The 17511-nt window shown below is 65.1% G+C and overlaps 3 protein-coding genes across 3 annotated transcripts in view; 1 reads left to right on the forward strand and 2 right to left on the reverse strand.

Annotated features, from left to right (window-relative positions):
* Positions 1-1595: 1595 nt before the first annotated feature.
* On the reverse strand, positions 1596-2000 carry SYCN (syncollin; the record flags this gene model as incomplete). Its single annotated transcript, XM_083877148.1, has 1 exon — positions 1596-2000. The coding sequence occupies one exon, from the start codon at positions 1998-2000 to the stop codon at positions 1596-1598; it is 405 nt and encodes a 134-aa protein (XP_083733274.1).
* A 2957-nt stretch (positions 2001-4957) lies between these two features.
* On the reverse strand, positions 4958-8316 carry LRFN1 (leucine rich repeat and fibronectin type III domain containing 1; the record flags this gene model as incomplete). The annotated part of the gene is given in 4 exon segments (XM_083877280.1): positions 4958-5534; positions 6969-8083; positions 8085-8189; positions 8191-8316. Coding segments are annotated over 4 exon segments (1923 nt in total).
* A 5979-nt stretch (positions 8317-14295) lies between these two features.
* SAMD4B (sterile alpha motif domain containing 4B) overlaps positions 14296-17511 on the forward strand; it is a gene marked incomplete at its 3' end in the record, with an annotated part of 4177 nt that continues 961 nt past the window's right edge. The window contains exons 1-2 of the mRNA XM_083877149.1: positions 14296-14577; positions 15765-16253. Of these exons, the coding sequence (XP_083733275.1) occupies positions 14382-14577; positions 15765-16253 (685 nt within the window). The 5' untranslated portion in view covers positions 14296-14381. The remainder of the gene's footprint in view (positions 14578-15764; positions 16254-17511) is intronic.

Below are 17511 nucleotides of genomic sequence, written 5' to 3' on the forward strand. Positions count from 1 at the left end.
CCCCTGATTTTGTTGATTTTTGGGGTTTTATTTTGTCGATTGGTTCCTCCCCCCCCCTCCCTCTTTGGAACTTTCCCCCTCCCCAAAATTTTTTTTTTTTGTTTTTTTTTAACAAAGTGATATTTATATGGTCGGGTTTTGTACCCCCCAGAATTACAGGTGTCCTTTTGGAGACCCCCCGTGTCCCGTGTGGTTATTTTGGGGGGTGGGCTGGGGGGAAAGGACCCGCCCCCAGGCAGGAGGTGCTGATGTGGCAGGTTTTTATTGGTGCAGGGGGGGGGCAGGGGGCGTGGCTTTGTGTCCTGTGGGAGGGGCAGGGCGTGGCAAGGGGCGTGTCCTCGGCTTGGCTTGGCTGGGCTTGGCTTGGCTTGGCATGGACTGGCTTGGCTTGGCTTGGCTTGGTGTGGGTTTTCTTGGCTTGGTTTGGCTTGGCTTGGATTGGATTGGATTGGATTGGCTTGGCTTGGCGTGGGTCGGTTTGGCTTGGCTTGGTTTGGTTTGGTTTGGGTTGGGTTGGGTTGGGTTGACTTGGCTTAGTCTGGTTTGGCCTGGCTTGGCTTGGCCCAGGTGGACTTGGCTTGGCTTGGCTTGGCTTGGTTTGGTTTGGTCTGGATTGGCCTGGTTTGGCTTGGCTCGGCCCCAGTGGTGGATCTTGGCCAACGGTGACTGGCGTTGACTTGTCTGGGCCAACATTGGCTCGTCTTGGCCGACTTGGGCCCGGTTTGGCCCACACCGGGTCGGGTTGAGCCCCATTGGCTTGTCCTGGCCCACGTTGACTCGTGGTGACCCACGTTGGCACGTCTTGACCCGCATTGGCTCGGGTTGACCCACATTGACTTTCACAGACCCACGTTGACCCACATTGACTTTCACAGACCCACATTGACCCACATTGTCTTGTGTTGACCCACGTTGACTTTCATAGTCCTTCGTTGACCCACACTGGCTCACGTTGACCCACAGTGACCCACATTGACCCACACTGGCTCATGTTGACCCACACTGACTTTCATAGACCCACACTGACCCACACCAACCCACATTGACCCACACTGGCTTGTGTCGACCCACGTTGACTTTCACAGACTCACACTGACCCACGCTGACCCACACCAGCTCACGTTGAGCCATGTCGACCCACAGTGGCTCAGGTTGACCCACACTGACTTTCATAGACCCACACTGACCCACACCAACCCACACTGACCCACATTGACCCACACCAGCTCACATTGACCCACATTGGCTCAGGTTGACCCACATTGACTTTCATAGACCCACAATGACCCACACTGACCCACATTGACCCAGGCCAGCTCATGTTGACCCACACCAACCCACACTGACCCACGTTGACCCACACCAGCTCACATTGACCCACGTTGACCCACAGTGGCTCATGTTGACCCACGTTGACTTTCATAGACCCACATTGACCCAGACCAGCTCACATTGACCCACATGGACCCACATTGACTTGTGTTGACCCACATTAGCTTGTGTTGCCCCACACTTGCTGTTGTTGACCCACATTGCCCCACATCACCTCACCCCATTCCCCCACCACCCCACCCCGCCCCACCCCAGCCCACCCCTCACTTACAGGTACAATAATACCCCTTGATGGCATCATCCCAATCCCCAAAAATCCCCCTGCGCACCTCCTCCAGCCTGGGCCACGTCCCGGCGCTGAACTTCTTGGAGTTGCCCTTTTTGGCCGGCCTGGACCAGACGGTGAGCTCACACCTGGTGCCCACCACCAGCGAGGAGACGGTGCCGGCCCAGCCGTGGGGCATGTAGGGCACGTCGCTGTCGGGGAGAACCTCCAGCACCTCCCCCGAGCAGCACTGGTCGTAGTAGGGGCTGTCGTCGGTGTAGAGGAGGGCGCAGAGCCGCGTCCCCTCGGCGGGGCGCAGGTCAGAGGCCGAGGGGCACTGGGCGTCCGCCCGCCAGGACAGAGTGACCGCCAGGAGGGTCAGCAGCAGCACTGACCACGCCATCTTCATCACCTGTGTCACACCTGTGTCACACCTGTGTGTCACCTGTGTGTCACCTGTGTGGCAGCTCTGGGGCGGCTCCCCGGGGGTTGTGGGGAGATAACGGGGGTTGGTTATAGGGCGGCTCAAGGTAAAGGGGTGGGGCTCACCTGGGAGGGGACACAGGTGTGTGTGTGGGAAGGGACACAGGTGTGGGGGACGGGAGGTGGGTAGTGACCTGCTCACTTATGGGAGGGGACACAAGTGTGCAGTGAGCCCTCACCTGGGGGAAGGGACACAGGTGTGGGGGGATGCGAGGGGTGTAGTCAGTTCCTGGCCATAAGAAGGGACACAGGTGTAGGGTGGGTCCCAGGTGTGCAGACCCCCACCCATGAGAGAGGACACAGGTGTGTGGGGGCCCCAGGTGTGCAGTGACCCCTCACCTGTGGGAGGGGACACAGGTGTGTGGGGGAACACAAGGTCTGTAGTCACCTCCTGGTTATAAGAAGGGACACAGGTGTGGGGAGTCCCAGGTGTGCAGACCCCCACCCATGGGAAGGGACACAGGTGTGGGGGGCATGAGGGGGTGTAGTCACCTCCCACCACCATGAGAAAGGACACAGGTGTGGGGGGTCCCAGGTGTGTAGTCACCCCCTCACCTGTGGGAGGGGACACAGGTGTGGGGGGAGTTCCAGATGGGGGGGTCCCAGGTGTGCAGACCCCCACCATAGGAAGGGACACAGGTGTGGTGGGGGGTCCCAGGTGTGCAGTGACCCCCCCCAGGTGTTCAGTGACCCCCCCCCCAGGTGTTCAGTGACCCCCCCCCAGGTGTGCAGTGACCCCCCCCCCAGGTGTGCAGTGACCCCCCCCAGGTGTGCAGAGACCCCCCCCCAGGTGTGCAGTGACCCCCCCCAGGTGTGCAGTGACCCCCCCCCAGGTGTGCAGTGACCCCCAGGTGTGCAGTGACCCCCCCCAGGTGTGCAGAGACCCCCCCCCAGGTGTGCAGTGACCCCCCCCCCAGGTGTGCAGTGACCCCCCCCAGGTGTGCAGTGACCCCCCCCAGGTGTGCAGTGACCCCCCAGGTGTGCAGTGACCCCCCCCAGGTGTGCAGTGACCCCCCAGGTGTGCAGTGACCCCCCCCCAGGTGTGCAGTGACCCCCCCCCAGGTGTGCAGTGACCCCCCCAGGTGTGCAGTGACCCCCCCCCAGGTGTTCAGCCCCCCCACCTGGGAAGGGACACAGGTGACCCCCCCCCCCCTTGGCCTTGTGTCCCCCCCCCAAGGCCGGGCACCTCCAGGTGCTCTTTATGCAAATGAGCCCATAATTAACCTGGGGTTTTTTTTCCCTGGTTGGCTCCGCCCCCTAATTTGCATATTCACCATGGCAACCACAGGGGGCGGGGATTGGCGCCTCATTAGCATATCCCAGCCACGCCCACTTTGTGGGGAGGGGGCTGGAATGAGGCTGGGACCCCCCCCAGGAAATTAAACCTGGGCAGAGACCCCTCCCCAAATAGAGACAGAGGGGATCCCCCCCAGGAAATTAAACCCTCCTGTCCCAGGCAGAGACCCCTCCCCAAATAGAGAGGACCCCCCCTCCCAGTCAGAGGTCGCCCCCTCCCCAAATTGAGACTCGTTTCTGCCCCCTGCGGGGGGGCCACAGGTTTTTAATGTAAAAACTCGTGTTAAACACTGCGGGGGGCGGGGGGGGCCCAGGGGGCGGCTGGTGGGGCGGGGGGGGGGAATTTGGGGAGGGGGCGATGGGGAAAGGCTGAGGAATTTTGGGGAGGGGGGAAACAAACGGGGCTGGGGAGGGAAATGGGGGGGGGGCTGGGGGCGCCCCCCAGGGTCATCCAGACCAGCCAGATCGGAACCCCCGGGTCGGTTTTGGGTCTGGGGGCGTCAGAGGCCACGGAGGGGGAGGGGAGGGGGGACACACCGGGGGGGGGGATTTCCCCCCCTTTTTGTTTTTGCCCCTCCCCCTCTCTCCCCACTTTGGGGGGCGGGATTTATTTATTTGGGGGGGGGTCTCGTGTCATCTGTGCAGAGATGTGGGGGGGGGGCGCCCCCCGGCCCAAGGCACCGCGGGGGGGGCGGGGCCGGGTGGGGTTTATTTGGGGAGGGGGCGGGGGGCGCACAAATATCGGGGGGGGGCGCACGGAAAGTCCCAAAGTGCGCTTTGGGGGGGGGGGGGGCGACAACACGCAGGTCCCGGGTAATGAGGGGGGGGCGCACACCCGAGTCCCCTATCGCGATATCCCTGTCGCGATACCCCTGTCGCGATATCCCTATCGCGATATCCCTATCCCGGTATCCCTCTCGCGATATCCCTGTCGCGATACCCCTATCGCGACCCCCACTTTTTTTTTTTTTTTTGGGGAGGGGGGAAAGGTTTGCATACGGGACCCCCAGAGCGGCGGGGGGGGGAATGGGGGGAGTGGTGGGATCCCAATTGGGTCTGGGGGCGCACCCGGGCCAGGCTTTGGCCACCCCCTCCCCAAATAAAAAATAAAAATAAAGAGAAAAAAAAAAAAAAAAAAAAAAAAAAGAGCCGCCGGGGCTGCGTTTGGTCTCCCTTGGGGGGGGGTCTTGGGGGTCCCAGGGGGGGTCCCAGAGGGTCCCACCGCCACCTCCACCCCAGGGGTGGGTCCCAGGGGGGTTCTGGGGGGATCCCAGAGGGTCCCAGGGGGTCCCACCTCTGCCTCCATCCCAACGGGGGGGTCCCAGGGGGGTCCCAGGGGGGTCCCGGGGGGTTTTGGGGAGGGGTCTCCCCTGTCACACGGTGCTCTCCAGCATCCAGTGGGTGGAGCCGAAGGAGGGGCGCAGGGGGGTCCCAGGGGGATTTGGGGAGGGGTCTCCCCTGTCACACGGTGCTCTCCAGCATCCAGTGTGTGGAGCCGAAGGAGGGGCGCAGGGGGGTCCCAGGGGGGTCCTGGGGGGTCCCAGGGGGGTCCCGGGGGGGTTTTGGGGAGGGGTCTCCCCCTCAGACCGTGCTCTCCAGCATCCAGTGTGTGGAGCCGAAGGAGGGGCGCAGGGGGGGCCCCAGGGGGTCTTGGGGAGGGGTCCCGTCCAGCCGGGGCAGGGAGCCGTGGCGCCGGGGCCGCGCCCGCCGGGGGTAACTGTGACTGGGGAACAGCCCCCGCGACCCCCCAGCGCCGGGCCCGGGGGGCGGTAACGGGGGCAGCGGGGGCAGCTCGGGGGGCTCGGCCGCCGGGGGGGGACCCCCGTTGGTCTGGGAGCAGACGCTGCTGAGCGCGGGCGGGGGTCTCCGCGCCCCCTCCCCCGATTTCCAGCGCGCGGTGAGGATGAGGATGAAAACCAGCACCGAGGCGGCGATGGCCGCGCCGATGACGATGATGACGGTGCCCCCCAGGAAATGCGGGCGGGGGGGCGCCGAGCAGCCCGGGGGGGCCGCGCCCGTGGAGAACGAGACGCAGCCCAGGGGGCGGGGGGCGGCCGGGGGGTCGCCCAGGACCCGCAGGGCGGAGACGCAAAGCTCGTAGTGACGGCCCGGGGCCAGGTCCCGCAGCACGAAGGTGCGGCTGGAGGGGGGCAGCAGCCTGGGGAGGGGGCCGGGGGGGCGTTGGGGAGGGGGGAGAGGGGGTGAGACCCCCGTTTGTCCCCTCCTCCTGCAGGAAAAACCCCCCAGGACCCCCCCCCGAATATCCAAAATTCCTTTCATTTCTCCCAGATCCCAGGGAAGGGGGTGAGACCCCCGTTTGTCCCCCCGCTTCCTGCAGGAAAAACAGCCCAGGACCCCCCAGGACCCCCCCTCTGATATCCAGAATTCCTCTGATTTCTCCCAAATCCCCCCAGAGCCACCCCAGGGGTGGGTGGGGGGCCGAGACCCCCGTTTTGTCCCCCCCCTCCTGCAGGAAAAACCGCCCAGGGCCCCCCCGAGACCCCCCAGGACCCCCCTGAAGCCCCCCCCCAGATATCCAAAATTCCTTCGATTTATCCCAAACCCCATCAGAGCCACCCCAGGGGTGGGTGGGGGGCCGAGACCCCCGTTTGTCCCCCCCCCTCCTGCAGGAAAAACCGTCCAGGACCCCCCAGAGACCCCCCAGGACCCCCCTGAAGCCCCCCAGGGTCCCCCAAACCCACCTGAGCTCCCCCTGGAGTCCCTCGAGACCCCCCAAAACCCACCAGAACCTCCTTCAGACGTCCCTGGAGCCCCAAAGGGTCCCCAAAACCCACCAGAACCTCCCCCAGACCCTTCCCAGACCCCCCTGGAGCCCCCCAGATGCCCCTGGAGCCCCCCAGATGCCCCTAGAGACCCCCAGGGTCCCCCAAAACCCACCAGAACTCCCTCTGGAGCCCCCCAGACACCCCTGGAGCCCCCCGAAACCCACTGTAACCTCCCCCAGACCACCCTGGAGCCCCCTAGATGCCCCTAGAGCCCCACAGGGTCTCCTAAAACCCACCCGAACCTCCCCCAGACCCTTCCCAGACCCCCCTGGAGCCTCCCAGATGCCCCTGGAGCCCCACAGTGTCCCCTAAAACCCACCCGAACCTCCCCCAGACCACCTTGGAGACCCCCAAAACTCACCAGAACCTTCCCCAGACCCTTCCCAGACACCCCTGGATCCCCCCAGACCACCCTGGAGCCCCCCAAAACCCACTGTAACCTCCCCCAGACCACCCTGGAGCCCCCTAGATGCCCCTAGAGCCCCACAGGGTCTCCTAAAACCCACCCGAACCTCCCCCAGACCCTTCCCAGACCCCCCTGGAGCCTCCCAGATGCCCCTGAGAGCCCCACAGTGTCCCCTAAAACCCACCAGAACCTCCCCCAGACCACCCTGGAGACCCCCAAAACTCACCAGAACCTCCCCCAGACCCTTCCCAGACACCCCTGAAGCCCCCCAGGGCTCCCCAAAACCCACCAGAACCTCCCCCAGACCCTTCCCAGACCACCCTGGAGCCCCCCAGGACCCCCCAAACCCCACTGAAACCTCCCCCAACCCCTCCCCAACCCCTCTCCCCCTGTCCCCCACCTGTAGACCAGCGCGTCGTCGGCCGAGCTGTTGTACTGGATCTGCACCATCCTGACCCCGGGCAGGTGTCGCTGGGGCAGCCAGCGGATCCGGGCCGAGGACCCCGTCACCTCGGCCGCCACCGTGGCCCGGGGCCTGTCCCAGGTGTCGTTCCCCCCGGCCTGGGCCATGTCCGAGGGTCCGGGGCCCGTTATCTCGGTGTCCTCGGCGTCCCGGCCCCGCGGCACCGGCAGCGGCAGCACCACCACGTCCACCCTGGCCGCGGCCTCGCCGGCGGCGTTGGCGGCCACGCAGGTGAAGCCGCCGTGGTCCCTGAGCGTGGCCACCCGCAGCTCCAGGGATCCATCGGAGCCCACCGAGCGTCGAGAACCGTTCTGGACCAACCTTCCATCGGGGCCCAGCCAGTGCAGGGCGGGCGGGGGGTCACCGATGGCGGCACAACCCAACCGCAGCGTCTGGCCCTCGGTGACGGCCGGAGGGTCGGCGGCCGCAGAGGTCACCGAGGGCGCCCGGCAGGTCAGTTCCTCCTCGGGGATCCCCCCCAGGAGGCGCCCGGCCAGCGGGGCCGGCGTGGCGCAGGTCTCCAAACGTCCCGGTTGGGAGACGCGGCGAAGCCACAACAATTCGCAGTTACAGTGCAGGGGGTTCCCACCTGCGGCCAGAGCGGGGCCTGGTGGTCCCGGCACCGGGGGCAGAGCCCGGAGCCGGTTCGCCGTGAGATCCAACCGCGCCAGGCGAGGCAACCGAGCCACGGCCCCGGCCGGGACGCGCTCCAGCAGATTGTGATCCAAAGTCAACGTGGCCAAACTGCCCATGGCGGCCACGGCGTCCCAGGGCAGCGCCGGGAGGTTGTTGTGGGACAAATCTTGCAGATCCTCCACGGTGGCGGCGAAGGCGGCGAAGGCGGCGGCGTCGATGGCGGCCAGTTGGTTGTTGGCCAGGATGAGGTGGCGCAGGCTGGCCAGGCCGCGGAGTTGGGGCCCGCTCAGGGCTGGGAGACGGGTTCCCGTCCAGGTGCAGCGCCCCGAGCGCCGCAGGTCGGCGAAGGCCCCGGGGGCGAGCCGGCGCAGCCCGTTCCGCGACAGGGTCAGGTGCACCAGGCTGCTCATGTTGGCGGAAGTCCGTCCGGCCCACGGCGCCGATGAAGTTGTCGGCCAGGCGAAGCTCCACCGCGCCGCGGTCCAGGCTGGGGGGCACCGCCAGGAGACCCGTGCGGGCGCACCAGCAGGGTGGGGCTGGGGGCGGCCGAGGGGCACAGGCAGCGCGGGGGGCACCGAGGGGACGCCGGGCCCCCCGGGCCGGACACGGCGGCGCCCAGGACAACCAGGGGGACCAGCAGCTTCGCCATGGCCGCCCCACGGCCGCCGACGCCGCTGCGGGACACGACAGGGGGGACAGGAGGGGACAGGGGGAGGTTAGGACAGAGGGTGGGAGGTTGTCCACTCCTGACCCCCCCACCCACAGGGATATGGATGGACAGATGGACATGGGGATGGACATACAGACAAATGGATGGACAGACATGGGGATGGACACAGGGATGGACAGACACATAGATGGAACACAGGGACACATGGATGGACAGACAAACACAGGGATGGACACACAGACACAGAAATGGACACAAGGATGGACGGATGGACACAGGGATGGACACAGGGGACACGGGGATGGACACACACAGATGGGACACAGGGAGGACTGTTGGACACAGGGATCAGCACACAGACAAACAGATGGACACACGGACACGGGGACGGACACACGGACACAGGGATGGACACAGGGATGGATGGACAGACACAGGGATGGACACACAGACAAACGGATGGACACAGAAATAAACACTGGGATGGACATAAGGACACACAGACACAGGGACAGAGCCACGGACAGACACAGGGATGGACACAGGGATCAGATCCCACCAGACACTGTGAGACCCCCCAGGAGATCCCAGGGATCCCACCAGACCCCAGTGAGATCCCAGTTTGTCCCAGTGATCCCAGTGACCCCAATAAGATCTCAATGATCCCAGTTTGTCCCAGTTTGTCCCAGTCATCCCAGGGCCCCGTTACCTCCTCTCAGGGCTCCATGTTGGTTCTGTCCGGGCGTCGCCGCGGGGCCTGTGGGGACAGGGGACGGACCAGTACAGACCAGTACAGACCATTATAAACCTATATCCACCAGTACAAACCAGTACAGACCAGTACGGGCCATTATAAATCTATATCCCCCAGTATGAACCAGCACGGACCATTATAAAACCATATCCACCAGTACAAACCAGTACAGACCAGTATGTACCATTATAAACCTCTACCAGTATGAACCAGTACAGACCAGTACAGATTCACATTCACCAGTACAGACCAGTACAGATTCACATTCACCAGTACAGACCAGTACAGATTCACATTCACCAGTATGGACCAGTACAGACCCATGCAGCAGCCCAGTATGGCCCAGTCTGGCCCAGTATGGCCCCACACACCCCAGTCCGGCCAAATCCAGCCCAGTTCAGCCTAGCTCAGCCCAGTACATCCCAGTATAACCCAGTACAGCTCAGCACGGCCCAGTACAGCCCAGCATAACCCAGTATAACCCAGTCCATCCCAGTATGGCCCAGTATAACCCAGTATGGCCCAGTGCAGTGCAGTATGGCCCAGTGCAGGCCAATACAGGCCCAGTACAGGCCAGTGCATCCCAGTATATCCCAGTACAACCCAGTGCATGCCAACATAAACCCAGCACATCCCAGTGTAGCCCAGCATGGCCCAGTGCATCCCAGTACCCCCCAGTACATCCCAGTGCATCCCAGTATACCCCAGTACCCCCCAGTACATCCCAGTACATCCCAGTACATCCCAGTGCATCCCAGTACATCCCAGTATGGCCCAGTACATCCCAGCATAGCCCAGTACATCCCAGTACATCCCAGTATGGCCCAGTACATCCCAGTACCCCCCAGTACATCCCAGTGCATCCCAGTACATCCCAGTATGGCCCAGTACATCCCAGTACATCCCAGCATGGCCCAGTACATCCCAGTATGGCCCAGTACATCCCAGCATGGCCCAGTACATCCCAGTACATCCCAGTATGGCCCAGTACATCCCAGCATGGCCCAGTACATCCCAGTACATCCCAGTATGGCCCAGTACATCCCAGTATGGCCCAGTACATCCCAGTATGGCCCAGTACATCCCAGCATGGCCCAGTACATCCCAGTACATCCCAGCATGGCCCAGTACATCCCAGTATGGCCCAGTACATCCCAGTACATCCCAGTATGGCCCAGTACATCCCAGTGTGGCCTAGTACATCCCAGTACCTCCCAGTACATCCCAGTCCCTCCCAGTGCATCCCAGTACGGCCCAGTACAGGCCAACACAGACCTAGTACATCCCAGTGCATCCCAGCATGGCCCAGTACATCCCAGTCCCTCCCAGTCCCTCCCAGTATGGCCCAGTGCAGCCAACAGAGACCCAGTACATCCCAGTCCCTCCCAGTATATCCCAGTGCACCCCAGTATATCCCAGTATGGCCCAGTGTAGTGCAGCATGGCCCAGTGCAGCCAACACACACCCAGTACATCCCAGTCTGGCCCAGTACATCCCAGTATGGCCTAGTACCTCCCAGTATATCCCAGCATGGCCCAGTACATCCCAGTGCATCCCAGTCCCTCCCAGTATGGCCCAGTCCCTCCCAGTGCCTCCCATTCCTTCCCAGTCCCTCCCAGTACAGCCTAGTGCAATCCCAGTACACCCCAGCATGGCCCAGTCCCTCCCAATCGCTCCCAGTCCCCCCAGTCCCCCCAGTCCCCCCAGTCCCCCCCAGTCCCCCCAGTCCCCCCCAGTCCCCCATCGGTACCTGGGGGGTCTCAGCCCACGGACGTTCCCATCGCTGCTCGGGGGGGGGGGGGAGGGGAGGGGAGGGGGAGGGGGGGGTCGGGCCTCGCCCCTACCGGGGGGGCATCGGGGGGGGAGGGGAGGGAATTGGGGGGGGAAAAACGGGAAATTTGGGGGGAAAAACGGGAATTGGGGGAGGGGAAAACAGGAATTTGGGTGGGGGGGAGAACCAGGAATCGGGGGGGGAAATGGGAATTTGAGTGGGGGGAAAAACCGGGAATTAGGGGGGGAAAAAGAGGAATTGGGGTGGGGGGGGAAAATGGGGAATTTGGGGGAAAAAAATGGGGGAATTATGGGGGAGGAAAACCAGGAATTGGGGAGGGGGATGGAACAGGGAATTGGGGGAAAACCGGGAATTGGGGAGGGGCGATTATTGGGGTGGGGGGATTTGGGGAATCACCGGGATGGGGCCGGGATGGGGGGGGAGGGGGGACACCGGGGATGGATCCGGGGAAATTCGGGATCCGGGGATGGATCCAGGGGCGGAGGATGGACCAGGGATGGATTCAGGATCCGGGGATGGAGCCGGGATGGAGCCGGGATGGAGCCGGGATGGAGCCGGGATGGAGCCGGGATGGAGCCGGGATCGGGGGTGGAGCCGGTACCGGGAGGGCCCCGGGGGGTCCCGGGGGGTCCCGGGGGGTCCCGGGGGGTCCCGGGGGGTCCCGGACCCGGAGAGGCCCCGGAGAGGCCGCGGCCGCCGCTCGGAGCCGCAGAACCGGCGGGGCGGGGCCGGGAGGGGCCGGGGCGGGGCCGGCGGGGACCGCGGGAGGACGGACACACGGACAGATGGACGGACGGACACACGGACACGGGGACGGACACACGGACAGATGGACGGACGGACACACGGACAGACCGGCGGACACGGGGATGGAGCCACAGACGGACACGGGGATGGACACATGGACGGACAGACAGACAGACATGGGGATGGACAGACGGACGCAGAGATGGACTCACGGACGTGCGAGGGATGGACACAGGGACGGACACACGGACAGATTGTTGGACACGGGGAATGGACACAGGGATGGACAGACAGACAGACACGGGGATGGACATGGCAATGGACACACGGACACGGGGATGGACACACGGACAGACACACGGACACGGGGATGGACTATCGGACACAGGGATGGACACACGGACAGGGGATGGGCACACAGACAGACACGGGGATGGACATGGCAATGGACACACGGACACGGGGATGGACACACGGACAGACACACGGACACAGGGACGGACTATCGGACACGGGGATGGACACACGGACAGGGGGACGGACACACGGACACGGGGATGGACACACGGACAGACACACGGACACGGGGACGGACTATCGGACACAGGGATGGACACACGGACAGGGGACGGACACACAGACAGACACGGGGATGGACATGGCAATGGACACACGGACATGGCGATGGACACACGGACAGGGGGATGGACACACGGAGGGACAGACGGACACAGGGATGGATGGACAGACACAGGGATGGACACACGGACGGACAGACAGACATGGCGATGGACACGGCAATGGACACACGGACACAGGGACGGACACTGGGATGGACATAGAGATGGACACACGGATGGACAGACAGATAACGGGAACGGACACACGGACATAGAGATGGACACATGGACGCGGGGATGGACAGACGGACACGGGGATGGGCCCAGGGACACACGGACACGGGGACAGAGCCACAGATGGACACCCAGGGGTGCCCTGGACACCCGTGGGGACACTGGGGGGACACTGGGGGGACACTGGGCTATACTGGACTATACTGGGGAACACTGGGGGGACACTGAGGGGACACTGGGCTATACTGGGACACACTGGGGGGACACTGGGGGGACACTGGGACATGCTGGGACACACTGGGGGACAGTGGGACATACTGGGGGGACACTGGGCTGTACTGGGGGATACTGGGGGGACACTGGGACATGCTGGGACACACTGGGGGACAGTGGGCGGTTCCCTGGGACCCCCAGGCCCCGCCCCCAGCGCGAGCATCCCGAAAGGGGCGTGGCCAAATTGGGAGAAGGGGCACGGCCTCTTTGATTGACAGTTTCGCGCCGCGCAAAGGGGGTGTGGCCTAACGCGAGGGGCGTGTCCAACACCCCTTAACCCCCTTTGAGGCCCCGCCCCCTCGCCGCTCGCGCGCCCGCGCGGGGCTCTCCCATTGGTCCGCGCGCCGGGTGGGCGTGGCCTCTACGGCCACCACCCCCATCCCCACAGCCGCGGCCCCGCCCACCCTCGATCCCCATTGGCCGCGCCGCCCGTGACGCAATGACGCAGGCGCTGCGTGCCCGTGCGCGCTGACGTTGCGCGGCGGCGGCGGCGGCGGCGGGTGAGTGAGGGGCGGCCGCGACCCCCCCGGGACCCCCCGGATCCTCCCGGGAGCCCCCGCCACGGGACCCCCCGAGCGCCCCGCGCCTCCCCGGAGCCCCCCGGCCCTGCCCCGCCCCGGCCCCGCCCTCCGGAGGCGGCCCCGGGCCCGCCGGGCCTGCGGCCCCCCCTGGCCCCGCGCTGAGGGGCGAGCGGGGGAGGGGCGGCCCGAGGGGGGTCCTGGGGGGGCTCGGAGCCCACCCGGGTGGGGAAGGGGTCCCTGGGGGGGTTTGGGGGGTCTCCGAGCCCACCCGGGTGGGGAGGGGGTCCCTGGTGGGGTTTGGGGGGTCTCCGAGCCCACCCGGGACAGGGGGGGGCCCTGAGGGGGGCTCTGAGCCCACCCGGGTGGGGAGGGGGTTCCTGGTGGGGCTTGGGGGGTCTCTGAGCCCACCCGCGTGGGGAGGGGGGTCCTGGGGGGTCTCTGAGCCCACTCAGGACCGAGGGGGGTCTGTGGGGTGGGGAGGGGGTCCCTGGTGGGGTTGGGGGGGTCCGGGTCACTGTGAGGGGGGAGAGCCCCAGAGGGGTCGGGGCTGTCGGGGGGTCTCTGGTCCTTTTGGGGGTCTCTGATTCCTTTTTGGGGGTCCCTGATCCCTTTTGGAGAGTCTTTGATGCTCTTTGGGGGTCACTTGTTCCTTTTGGGGGTCCCTGGTCCCTTTTGGGGGGTCCCTCTCCCCAAAAAGGGTCTCCCCACCCCCCCTTAACCCCCTCCCCTGTTTTCTCTCTCCCCAGGACCCTCCGGAGCTCCCCCCACCCTCCCAACCCCCTCTGGGGGGGGTCTCCCCTTTAGGGCACCACAAACCCCCCCCCAAATGAGCTGTGGGGCCTTGGGGGGGGCCCCCACCACCTGAGAGGGGAGGGGGGGCTGAACCCACCGCCCCCTCCCCAAATTACAACAAAAAAACCCCCTAAACCCCCCCAAAAATCCCCCTAAAATCCTCCAAAATCCCTCAAAATTCTCCCAAACTCCTCAAAATCCCCCCAGATTGCCGCGAAACCCCCCAAAATCCCCCCAAAATCTCCCGAAATTCACCGAAATTCCCCGAAATCTCCTGAAAACTCCTGAAAACTCCCCGAAACTGCCCAGCCATGATGTTCAGGGAGCAGGTGGGGATCGTGGCCGGCTGGTTCCGGGGCTGGAGCGAGTGTGAGCAGACGGTGGCCCTGCTGGCCCTGCTCAAGAGGGTCACCAGGACCCAGGCCCGCTTCCTGCAGCTCTGCCTGGAGCACTCGCTGGCCGACTGCCCCGACATCCACCTGCTCGAGGCCGAGGCCAACAGTGCTGGTGGGTGACGGGGGTTTGGGGGGGTTTTGGGGGGGCTGTGAGGGGTTTTGGAGGGTCTTTGTGGGGTTTTGGGGGGAGTCTGGGGGGCTGTGAGGGGTTTTGGGGGGGTTTGGGGGGAGTTTGGGGGGCTGTGAGGGGTTTTGGAGGGTCTTTGTGGGGGGTTTTGTGGGTGGTGGGGAACTGTGAAGGGTTTTGGGGGTCCCCCTGTGGGGTTTTGTGGGGAGTTTTGGGGGTGGTGGAGGCCTGTGAGGGGTTTTGGAGGGTCTGTGAGGGGTTTTGGGGGGGGTTTTGGGGGTGGTGGGGGTCTGTGAGGGGTTTTGGAGGGTCTTTTTGGGGTTTTGGGGGGGTTTTGGGGGGTCTTTGTGGGGTTTTGGGGGGGTTTTGGGGGGTCTTTGTGGGGTTTTGGGGGGGGGTCTGTGAGGGGTTTTGGGGGGTTTGGGAGGGTCTTTGTGGAGTTTTGGGGGTGGTGGGGGTCTGTGAGGGGTTTGGATGGAGGTGGGGAGGGTCTTTGTGGGGTTGGGGAGTTCCCTGTGGGGTTTTGGGGGTGGTGGAGGCCTGTGAGGGGTTTTGGGGGTCACGGGGCTCTGTGAGGGGTTTTGGGGGGGGTTTGGGGGGACAAGGCCACCAGTGGGGTTTGGATGGAGGTGGGGAGGGTCTTTGAGGGGTTTTGAGGGGGGTTTTGGGAGTGGTGGGGGTCCGTGAGGGGTCTCAGGGGGTCTCTGTGTGTTGTCAGGGGTGTCAGGTGGGGTCTCAGGGTGTCCCCAACTCCTGTTGCTGTGTGTCCCCTGTCCCTGTCCCCAGGTGCCACCTCTCAGTGGGTGCAGGGGGTCACAGTGACCCTGCAGACCCTGTGTGTCCCCTGTCCCCTATTCCTGTCCCCAGCCACCATCTCCCAGTGACCCCAGGAGCCCAAACTGACCCTGTCCCTGTCCCCAATGACCCCAGGGGTTCACAGTGACACTATCCCATGTCCCCTGTGTGTCCCTGTCCCCAGCCACCATCTCCCAGTGGCCCCAGGAGCCGGCCGAGGCCCTGCTGCTGGCCCACCTGCCGCTGCTGCAGTGACCCCAGGGGTTCACACTGGCCCTGCTGACCCCTGTGTCCCCTCTGTCCCCAGCTGCCATCTCCCAGTGACCCCAGGAGCCCACACTGACCCCCTGTGACCCCAGTGTCCCCTGTGTCCCCAGCTGCCATCTCTCAGTGGCCCCAAGAACCCGCCGAGGCGGCCGTGGCCCTGCTCCTGGCCCACCTGCCGCTGCTGCAGCCCGGGAACGCGGCGGCCAAGGCCGAGTACATGAAGCGGCTGCAGAAGGTGCTGGCGGACGCCATCGAGAGCAATCGCTGCGTGGAGGAGTCGCGGCAGCTGCTCTCCTACGCCCTGATCCACCCCGCCACCACCGCCGACGACCGCAGCGCGCTGGCCCTGTGGCTGGGACACCTGGAGGAGCGCCTGGCCCCGCCCCCCGGCCACGCCCCGCCACGCCCCCGCGGCCACGCCCACCCGCAGGAGTGGGGGGGGGATGGGCCCGAGGGGGGGTGGGCAGGGGAGGGGGTCTCTAATGTGGCCGGGGGGGTCGGCACGATGGGGGTCTCGGCTCAGCAGCAGCAGCAGCAGCAGCACCCGGCGGGGGCGGCGAGGGAGAACGGGCACCCCGCCTTCCAGGGGGTGCAGGGGGGTAAGTGGGGGGAAAATGGGGAATTTGGGGGGAAAAATGGGGCAGAAATTGGGGAGAACGGGCACCCCGCATTCCAGGGGGTGCAGGGGGGTAAGTGGGGGAAATTTGGGGGGAAAAATGGGCAAAAACGGGGAATTGCAGGGGAAAAATGGGGGAAATTGGGGGAAAAATGGGGGGAAAATGGGCAAAAAAGGGGGAAAAATGGGGGAGAAGGGGCACCCCGCATTCCAGGGGGTGCAGGGAGGTGAGGACAGGGGTGGGGAGGGGTCTCAGGGCTCGGGGAGGGGGGTCTCAGGATTTGGGGAGGGGTCCCAGGGGTTGCAGAGGGGTCCTGGGGCTTGGGGAGGGGTCTTCAGGGGGCCTGTAACCCCCCGCTAACCCATGACCCCTGTCACTTGTCCCCAGCCCGGGCTTTGGGGAGGGGTCCCAGGGCTTGGGGAGGGGTCTCAGAGATTGCAGAGGGGTGCCAGGGCTTGGGGAGGGGATTTGGGGAGGGGTCCCAGGGCTCAGGAAGGATCCCAGGATTTGGGGAGGGCTCTCAGGGCTTGGGGAGGGGTCCCAGGGCTTGGGGAGGGGGCTCAGGGAGGGGTCCCAGGGCTCAGGGAGGAGTCCCAGGGATTGAGGAGGGGTCTCAGGGCCCCCCCGACCTTGTCCCTTGTCTCCAGCCTGGGCTTTGGGGAAGGAGGGATTGAGGAGGGGTCCCAGGTCTTGGGGAGGGGTCCCAGGGCTTGGGGAGGGGTCCCAGGGCTTGGGGAGGGGTCTGTGGCCTTTGGGGAGGGGTCCCAGGGACTGGGGAGGGGGATTTGGGTTGGGTCCCAAGATTTGGGGAGCGGTCTCAGGGCTTTGGGAGGGGTCCCAGGGCTTGGGGAGGGGTCCCAGAGTCCTCCCCTGACCCTGTCCCTGGGTCCCCCAGCCTGGGCTTTGGGGAGGGGGATTGGGGAGGGGTCCCAGGGCTTGGGGAGGGGGATTGGGGAGGGGTCCCAGGGCTTTGGGAGAGATCCCAGGATTTGGGGAGGGGTCTCAGGGGGTCTCTAATCCCCCCTAACCCTGTCCTGTCCCCCTCCCCAGGCATGCTGTGCCAGCTCCACCCCAGCCCGGGCTTTGGGGAGGGGGGGATTGGGGAGGGGTCTCAGGGTTTGAGGAGGGGTCCCAGGGCCTTGTGAGGGGTCCCAGGATTTGGGGAGGGGTCCCAGGGCTTTGTGAGGGCTCTCAGGATTTGGGGAGGGGTCTCTAACCCCTGTCCCCCTCCCCAGGCATG

This window comes from Zosterops lateralis (assembly GCF_965231275.1).
Source record: "Zosterops lateralis genome assembly, chromosome: 23".
In the NCBI taxonomy this organism is placed as follows: Eukaryota; Metazoa; Chordata; class Aves; order Passeriformes; family Zosteropidae; genus Zosterops; species Zosterops lateralis.